Here is a 9,705-nt window from a genome sequence, read left to right as displayed (position 1 = left end):
AAAAAACAGTCTGATATTAAAACGTATGAAAAAAAGTAAGTTCACAGTATAATATAAATAAACTTGCACTAAATTTCTGACATGACTTTTACTTCCGATGCACTTCCGCTTATTAAAGTTATTGTTGTGACGTCACAACTGCAAAACTTTTACCGGATGCTTTCACTTAGGCGGTCAGTTGAAACAACAAAGCAAAATAGTTAAACAAGCGGTAATAAATGACTCTCTTAGTGTTGTTGTTACAACGACATGTCAAGAGCGTTGTAAAGTGTTTCCGACTGAATTTTGTTTATTTAAGCATTAGAATTTCGTGTAATTATAATTGTGACATTTTGTATAAAAGCTGATTGCCTGTATCAATTAACATCTATTGTTTGTTTGAATCCAGACATACAAGATGAAATATATCGCTACGTTTTTGGCATGCATTGTTGTAAGTTTAACTTTATATTAGCATTTAAAAAAATAGTTTATTTTTTGCAGTACGCTAGTTTATGCTTACATTAATTTAGGTTCAAATTTGTAGTTTAATAAATAACTATGTTTAAAGTTACAAACTAAAAAAGAAAAAAAAAAGTTTTAGTCTTAACTCTAAAAAAGGCATAAAAAAACTTCAAAAAAGTTTAAATACACTTTTAAATTTAAATGATATATGGTGAATTTAAGCATATTTTTTATTAATTTAATTGAAGACTTTTACTTAGAAAAAAAACATGCTCCTAAAATTTTGTTTTTGAGAAACTTAGAATTAAAACTTTAAACATAAACTCTCTTTAAAATTAATAAGTTAGAAAATTTTTCGCTTTTAGCTTTGTTTGTTTTGGTTTTGTTTTAAACTAAAAACCAGTTACATTTAGCTAACAGGCTTACAAACTTTTTACTATACAACAGTAAAGTTAGAAATTACTATGTTTTAAAAGTCAGCAACAATTTTTATTAGTCTAGGAACACATTTGTTATATATATATATATATCAAATATCAAATTTGAACAAATTATATCAACTCCACAGGCTGCCCAAGCCGCTACTTTTAGCTGCCCCTCATACGACTACTTTTTAATACAAATTATATATTGGTTCTACAGGCTGCCCAAGCCGCTACTTTTAGCTGCCCCTCATACGACTACTTTTTAATACAAATTATATATTGGTTCTACAGGCTGCCCAAGCCGCTACTTTTAGCTGCCCCTCATACGACTACTTTTTAATACAAATTATATATTGGTTCTACAGGCTGCCCAAGCCGCTACTTTTAGCTGCCCCTCATACGACTACTTTTTAATACAAATTATATATTGGTTCTACAGGCTGCCCAAGCCGCTACTTTTAGCTGCCCCTCATACGACTACTTTTTAATACAAATTATATATTGGTTCTACAGGCTGCCCAAGCCGCTACTTTTAGCTGCCCCTCATACGACTACTTTTTAATATAAACTATATATCAACTGTACAGGCTGCCCAAGCCGCTACTTTTAGTTGCCCATTATACGAGTACTTTTACTATAAACAATATATCAACTGTACAGGCTGCCCAAGCCGCTACTTTTAGCTGCCCCTCATACGACTACTGGTGCGCTCACAGCTTCCACGTTCTCCCATCTTCTTCCTACTACTGCCTGACCGTCCCATTCGATAACTGCTGGATCCAATCCTCGTTCTACAAGGAGGCTCTCGTCAACTTCCCCAAGAAGACCCCGTTCGGACTTGAGAAAGGTTTGGAAGATGTTTTGTTTGATTTCGTGTTTTGATTGAAACATGTTTTTGTTAAATTTGAAAACTAGTAATTTTTTTTGGCTTTTTTAGTTTTGTTTCTAAATACACTGTAGTGTTTAAACTTTTAATTCTTTAACAATATTCAAAGATATTAGAGGTTTAACAAATTTTAAGCTTTTTTAATTGTAATTAGTGTTAATCGTGCGTTTTTTAAAATAAATATTTTTGATCTTTAATAACAATGAGCAACGTAACTGACTCAATGTTGCTTGTAACAGTTTATTTTTTTAATTTGTTTCTACTTTTCAGAAAAGAACATCGACAGTATTGTCGCTGAAATGGAAAGAAGATTCGAGGAATCGAGAATTAAGATCGAGAAAGGTCTCATGGAAGGACTTCCAGCTTACGAAGAAAACCTTAGAAAGTTAGTAGAATATGCAAATTACCAAACAAATAGTTATCAAATTTATTAACTACATTTTAACATTATGTCAGCTGTTGTAAATAGTAACTGTTTAACCAAACTTAAGTACATGTTTTGATAGCATATACTAGAAACTTAGAGAAGGAATCTTTTGTAATTAATTTTATGAGAATCTTTACTAGTAGGCCAATATGTTTGTTTTATAGACTTTAAAAATTCTTTACTGTGCACATGGAATCTTGTATGCACACTACTTTTAATTTTGTTATAAACTTCTTTGCCCATTTTAGTTTGATATAACAGAAAACTTTGGTTCATGTATGTCAAATTTTTTCAAAGGCTCCACGAGTACTACATCGCCCATTTGAAGCAGTACTACTCCAGATGCGTCGACGACCAACAAAGAGTCGACGAAAAAGTCGCCGAGTACACCAGGGAGCTCCAAGAAAAACTCGAGAAAGCCGTCAGCGATTTCAAGAAGGCCGTCGAAGAAGCCATGTTGAGAATCAAGAACTACCATGAACAAATTATTAAGCAGTAAGTAAAAATATTTAATATTGTATTATGTTGAGAATCAAGAACTACCATGAACAAATTATTAAGCAGTAAGTAAAAATATTTAATATTGTATTATGTTGAGAATCAAGAACTACCATCAACAAATTATTAAGCAGTAAGTAAAAATATTTAATATTGTATTATGTTGAGAATCAAGAACTACCATGAACAAATTATTAAACAGTAAGTAAAAATATTTAATATTGTATTATGTTGAGAATCAAGAACTACCATGAACAAATTATTAAACAGTAAGTAAAAATATTTAATATTGTATTATGTTGAGAATCAAGAACTACCATGAACAAATTATTAAACAATAAGTATAAATATTTAATATTGTATTATGTTGAGAATCAAGAACTACAACGAACAAATTATTAAGCAGTAAGTTTTATTGTGCAAAATTGTAGATATATATATATATATATATATATATATATATGACGCTTTAATACTTAAATTGATAATTAAAAATTTTTAACTTTTATTTAAACAAAACTAACTGATTATGAGATAGTTTATTCAAATTACTAAGACTCTAATAAAAGTCTTATTTACAAAAGCGTTTACGGAACATTCTATAGTTTTACTAATTTTAAAACAGATTTTGAACAAACTGACAACAGCACTTTTAAAAAATAAGTTTGGCGAAAAACTTGTTAACTGATTATAAAAATATACAATCGTAATAATAACAAGACGTTCAGCTACCAAACATTTATTAAGTACTCCTACAGTTTCACTTTACCATCAACTTTTACTTTGAATACTTTACTATTATCCAGTTAGATTAGTATATAGTCTATAACATTTAATAATATATAATTTCAGGTTCAGAGAAGCTTGCGTCTCCCGTGACACCAGAGTCAAGTCTTACTGCTCGGCCGTCGACCAGAGATCAACCCAATACTCACAATGTTACAGGGACAGATTGAACCAAATTGTACTGAAGAAGGTCGCTTTCGTCAAGAGAGTGTTCACCGAGCTCTACAGTTAGTTTGTTGTTTGTTAAGAATAAAAGTTTTTTCGAAAAAGTCAAGGAAGAGAAAAGTCATAGGAAGGACTAGTGTAAATGATTTGGTTGAGAGTTTTTGATTATACAACTATTATTGTCACTGAAATTTGTGATTAATCAAAAAATCTCAAATGTACACTGAAAATCTACATTATATTACAAAACATGATTTAGTTTTTAAAACACTAAATAAGAATTAAAATAACAAAGTTAGTTTAGCTAAATGTTAAACAGAGTTTTTTTTCTTCTAGAAACCACTACTTTTCTTGTATAAAATAGATAACGCGTTTTAAAATGTATTAAGTTTATTAATTCTTGTCACTACTGTTTCATAGCTAATTTACAAAAATATTTTCAGTTTTTTTAAATAAACAATACTAAGGTCAAGTGATTTAAGCAGATTCAAACTTTTACAGCAGCTTACACTAAAACCACTTGTTTATAAACTAATGAACTAATCGGTATAACATTTAATGTTTTGTTGAAATACTTAAAACGTTCAAGTTCTTTTTTTACGTTCTTCCAATTCGTTCTTGTTTTAATTTAAAGATAAAAACAAAAGTAGTAGCTCAGACACAAAAAAATTAATCTAAATTTTTTTGTCACACTAATAATAAACTACAATTAGTAATAAAAACAAAGTAAAAACTCGGAAGTACTTGAAAACGTTTCACCCGATTAAATAAACAAAACAGTTTGTCGAGTGCTTCATTGGAATTTATAAATGCCTGTAAGTTTGGAAACATTCGAAAACGGAAGTTTACAGTATAATTTTGTACAATAAAGTTTTCATTAATAATCGTTTGAACGTTCATAAACCTTTATGATATATTAAAAAAACACTTGTAGTTGCTTTTCAGTTCCCATAAGAGAAAATATAAATATTATATAAGTTTTTTCTTGAAAAATATTTTTATAATCTATCATATAAGGTTGTGAAAAGCTTGTTTTGTTTGTTAAAAACTAACTCTACCCAACAGGTGATAAAGTTTAAAGTAAACTAATAAAACGGGACTGTTTTTAAATATATCAATTTACTAAAAAAAGTTCAGCGTTATTGTTTTTTACGATCTGTTTTCTCCAAATTACAGGCGAGAAGTGATTACAATAAAATATCAGTATTGAGATTGTTTCATACTTTGTTTCGTTCTATTTTTATTTTTATAATATTATTAATTACCCAACAGGCAACAAAGTAACTAACAATTTAAACTTTAAAAATGTATAAAATATATAATTTTTTTATTCACAGGCGACAAAGTGATGCACGCCGACTTCGACGAGGCCATCAGGATCTGGGAAGAGGAACTGAGGAGTGAGATCGAGAAGATGGTGGAGGAGTTCGTCGTTACCGTGACAACCGTCACCAAGAAGATGAAGGAGACGTTCAGGTGCGCGTACGTCGTCTGCTGGGTCAACGGGTGCTACATCGTCCAGAGATCAAGAGTTGAGACTCGGTTGGTATCTAGATATAAATATATATGGTTCAGTATATATGTAGTCAGACTGTATACATTGTATACTAGTTTGTACTTAATTATGTAAAATGTTGGGTTGATAGTTGCTAGATCGTCCAGAGATCAAGAGTTGAGACTCGGTTGGTATCTAGATACAAATACAAATATATTGGGTGCAGTGTATATGTAGTCAGACTGTATACATTGCATACTAGTTTGTTTGTTTTAATTATGTAAAATGTTGGGTTGATAGTTGCTATGTCGTCCAGAGATCAAGAGTTGAGACTCGGTTGGTATCTAGATACAAATATATTGGGTGCAGTATATATGCAGTCAGACTGTATACATTGTACACTAGTTTGTTTGTATTTAGTTATGTAAAATGTTGGGTTGATAGTTGCTTCATCGTCCAGAGATCAAGAGTTGAAACCCGGTTGGTATCTAGATACAAATATATAAATATATAGGGTGCAGTGTATATGTAATCAGACTGTATACATTGTATGCTAGTTTGTTTGTATTTAGTTATGTTAAATGTTGGGTTGATAGTTGCTAGATCGTTCAGAGACCAAGAGTTGAGACTCGGTAAGTTGATGAGTGTATTGGGAATATGTGTCTTTAGAGCGAAGATTTATAAAAAGTTTCCATTTCAAGTGTTTGTGAAAGCGCTCTTATATAAATTACTTTATATAAGTACTTTTTCACAAATACTTTGTATACTATGGACTTACTACAACAGTTTAATTAAAATTCAGTATACTTGAAAAAAAACTTAAATATAAATATACTCTTGTTTTTTTATGTGTTTTATACAAACTGTTTTTTCCTGTTTCCTTCTTTAGATATAGTAATTAAAAATAAATAAAACTTAAGCTTATTAAATGTTTTCTTCTTCACTAAATCTCCGAAGAGTGAACAGCTACCGTTTTTATTCAATTCACAGTATAACCTTCCCAAAGCCTAACGCAAATGTTTTATTAATAAGTATATACATGAAGATACACACAAGCTTACTAGCTTACATATATTCAAGTAACAAATATTATATATACACTATACTAATACAATCTATTTATTTCTAGCATCACCTTCCCACGTGCCCCACACACTGCCTGTAGAATCTGTGGAGTCAACTGTTTCCAAGCTGACTGGGCCGGTTGCGCATTCAAATCACTCAGAACTTGCTCCAAGGGTTTGTTTGTGATTTGTTTTTGATAGAAGTTACCATGTATAAAGGTTACAGACGATATACTTATACAGATATCTAATATTTTAAACCTTTATTTTTAAATACAATATACTTACTAAAGTATGTATTTAAAATTTTTAACAGAAGAAATAATATTCAAGTTCGACGATTCTACTCTCACCATTGAGCTAATAAAAAGTATATATAATAATAATAAATAAACTAATAAATTTTTATATAAATTGTAGAGGAACGTGAATGTAAATTCGACGATTCAACTCTCATCATCGAATCAATAAACAGTATAATAATAGTAATAATTATTAACAAAATTATTGATATTTTATATAAAATGTAGAAGAAAGAGAATGCAAATTCGACGATTCAACTCTCATCATTGAAATCACCAGACTTCGTGACGGATACCTCAAAGAACTCGAAATCAAGAAGGCTGAATGGATCAGACAAGTAAGTTACATACTATATATAAATAAGTATATACAAACAACATTATAAAAAACCTACAGACTTGTGCTGTGGGTGTATAGACACGTTTTTTATAGTTTGTAGTACACAAAAAAAACTACGTTAAAATTGCATCGCACTTTTCAAGTTTGCACATACACTGCAGTTATAGTTTACTGTGAAAACATATGTATACTAGCATGCTAATGAACTGTAGTGAATAAAGATTCGCAGCTACGTACCAAGCTACTTACCTACTGACATGATTTTTATTTATAGGTCGAAACTTGGGTTATCCATGCCAGAAGAGGACTCAAGGGAATCTACCTCAAGAAGACCCCAGTTACTTACAACGAGTAAGTTTTAATATAACACATTATTGAAAATAAGTCTATTTTACTAATTTTCATAATTAAAATGAAAGAGTTAAGAGAATACTTTAAAAAGATAAAAGACTGTTTTATTAATCAAGTTAATGAAGTTATAACTTTCAGAAAATAACAGCTGATAAAATTAAAGTAAAAACTTTTTGAACTCTAGTTACTCTGCCACCGCAGAGAAAAAATTAAAATCCACAAAAGTCTCGAAATAAAATTAAATAAATAAAATTATAATGTTTAAATGTAATAATGACATAGAAAATAAAACTTTATAGCTGCCCACCAACTGAAGAGGAAGTGATCGACCTCCACAAGCGTCTTGAGGAGCAAGCCGAAGTCTGGTTGGATTCCCAGAAGGAAATTCAAATCTCACAGATCATGGGAGCCTGCCACCACTACGAAGCCAAGATCCACGGTTGGGAGAGAAAGTGTAAAAAGATGGTCGAAAAAGTAAGTTGGGAGAAAAATTAGTAATTTATTTATATATCATAGTAATTATATGGGAGAGAAAGTGTAAAAAGATGGTCGAAAAGGTGAGTTGGGAGAAAAAATAATGAAGTAATAAAAGTCTAGTTTAAATACATAAACATTTGAATTTAAAATCAATGTAAATTCAATTATAGGTTTAATGTTTTACATTAGTCATAAATTAAAAAAAAAACTCCTAGTAATTTAACGATAGCGGTGCTATTTAATAAAACTGTTTTTTGCAGGTCAGGATCTAGATTCGCAGATACGTACCTAGCTACGTACTAACAAAATGTTTTTTGCAGGTCAGGATCCAATTCGATTGTTGTGTTGCCGACAAGAAAAAGAAGATCACTGTTTACGAAGAATGTCTTCTTCACAAGAGATCAGAACAAAAAGCTATCCTTATCAAATCTTTGAAAACTGTTAGTTTAAAATTATTTTTTCTATAATGTAGAGATGCTACTGCTTTATAACATTTACTGTATTTATGTATTGTACAATCAATGTCTTTTAACAAAAATCAGTCGCTCCCTTTGTTTTTTCCTGGCTAAAGCTTATTATTGTTTTTTATATTGTATTATTCTACTAATTTTTATTACAACAGAGATCAGTCGCTCACTTGGCCTGTTTCGAAAAATTCTTCTGCAGTGCTTTCGGGTAATTAATTGAATGTTTTGCTTTAAAAACTTGTTATATTGTTATTACCTTTTTAATTATTTTTACAGAGCTAACCCAGAAAACCAACTCATCAAAGAATTGAGAATTCACTACAGAGAATGTGTTGCTAAAAAGGTTAATTTAATACTTAGTAATGCTGTTTTTAAACTAAAATAAAACAAATAAAATGTGTTGCTCCAAAGAACGTATTGCTATACTTATATTTACTTATATAACTAAAATAACCCTTCTAGATCGAAGAAGTATTGAAGAAATACGAAGATTGGTGGATCATCTGGGAACCAAAACTCATCGAGCACTACTGCTGTGGACTCAAGTGCGCCGCCAAGTTTGAAGCACCATGCCTCGAACTTCAATACAAGTGGGAGTTCTGTCCAGTTGCCGTCGATCAATGCGTATTCTACTGTTAAGTTGGTAACTTCATATTTGTAAATATGTATATATGTGAGCGTAATTGTGTATATTGTATATGTGTAAATATGTTAAATTTCACAAAATAAATGGGAGTTCTGTCCAGTTGCTATCGATCAGTGTATTTTCTACTGTTAGGTTGGTAAGTATTTAAGTGTACAATTACATACAAGTATGCACAATTAGGTATAAGTGCCTGTGTACATAAATATTATTGTTTGTTTTAGTATTAAATAAATTCTTGTAGTGTCATACACATATCTTATTTTAAATTAAGTTTGTTAAATAAAAAAAGTATATAATTAGCATACAACAAATACAAACACAAACTTTGTATGTGTAATTGAGTGATATATTGACCAAGTGTTAAAAAGTTTAATGATTAGCTATATTTTTCATATGAACTTTCGTACATCAGATACAAACTTTAACAGCTTCTGTATATTTTAGAACCTGTTGTTTATGTGTTAAGATTTGCTTTTTGCTAAAACTATTTTCTTAAAGGTTTTAATTTAAAATTTCAATCTTTAACAGATTCCAAAGCAGATGACCAAAATCTTCAAAAAAAGAGAAAAAATTCTGTTTTGTGATGATTTAAAAAAATAAACTAAAAAATCACTTATGAATTTATTTATAGTTTGCAAAAAATAGCTATTTAAAGATTTGATTTTCTATATCTTTAAATATATGAAAAAAACTTTTATAAACACCAGTCCTAAAAAATTTATAACTCACAGAACTTTATAAAAAAAAAACATTTCTTTTTTTAATGAATAAAAGTTATAAGCTAAGCTATAGCTTTATTTATAACTAATTCATGATGTTTAATGTGATTTCAACTACAATTATACTTTTTTGAAATGTTTGTAAAAAATTGAAAGCCAGTAAAAATAATAGTGTTTATAGTTGCAAGAATATTTAGATACAAACTAATTAAA

General features: G+C 29.7%; 1 protein-coding gene across 1 annotated transcript; it reads left to right on the top strand.

Annotated features, from left to right (window-relative positions):
- Positions 1 to 328: 328 nt before the first annotated feature.
- Positions 329 to 9,389, top strand: LOC145844686 (uncharacterized). The gene is made up of 15 exons (XM_082952096.1): positions 329 to 433; positions 1,530 to 1,716; positions 2,026 to 2,140; positions 2,480 to 2,677; positions 3,533 to 3,693; positions 4,969 to 5,173; positions 6,256 to 6,365; positions 6,721 to 6,830; positions 7,107 to 7,183; positions 7,483 to 7,657; positions 7,981 to 8,100; positions 8,283 to 8,335; positions 8,404 to 8,470; positions 8,590 to 8,766; positions 9,302 to 9,389. Exons 1-14 carry the CDS (start codon positions 398 to 400, stop codon positions 8,764 to 8,766), a joined length of 1,791 nt encoding a protein of 596 aa, XP_082808222.1. The 5' UTR covers positions 329 to 397; the 3' UTR covers positions 9,302 to 9,389.
- The last annotated feature ends 316 nt before the right edge of the window (positions 9,390 to 9,705 follow it).

The sequence above is a fragment of the Thalia democratica genome, chromosome 9 (genome assembly GCF_965202585.1).
Source record: "Thalia democratica chromosome 9, ktThaDemo2.hap1.1, whole genome shotgun sequence".
In the NCBI taxonomy this organism is placed as follows: Eukaryota; Metazoa; Chordata; class Thaliacea; order Salpida; family Salpidae; genus Thalia; species Thalia democratica.
This window is presented reverse-complemented; position numbering and strand designations above follow the sequence as displayed.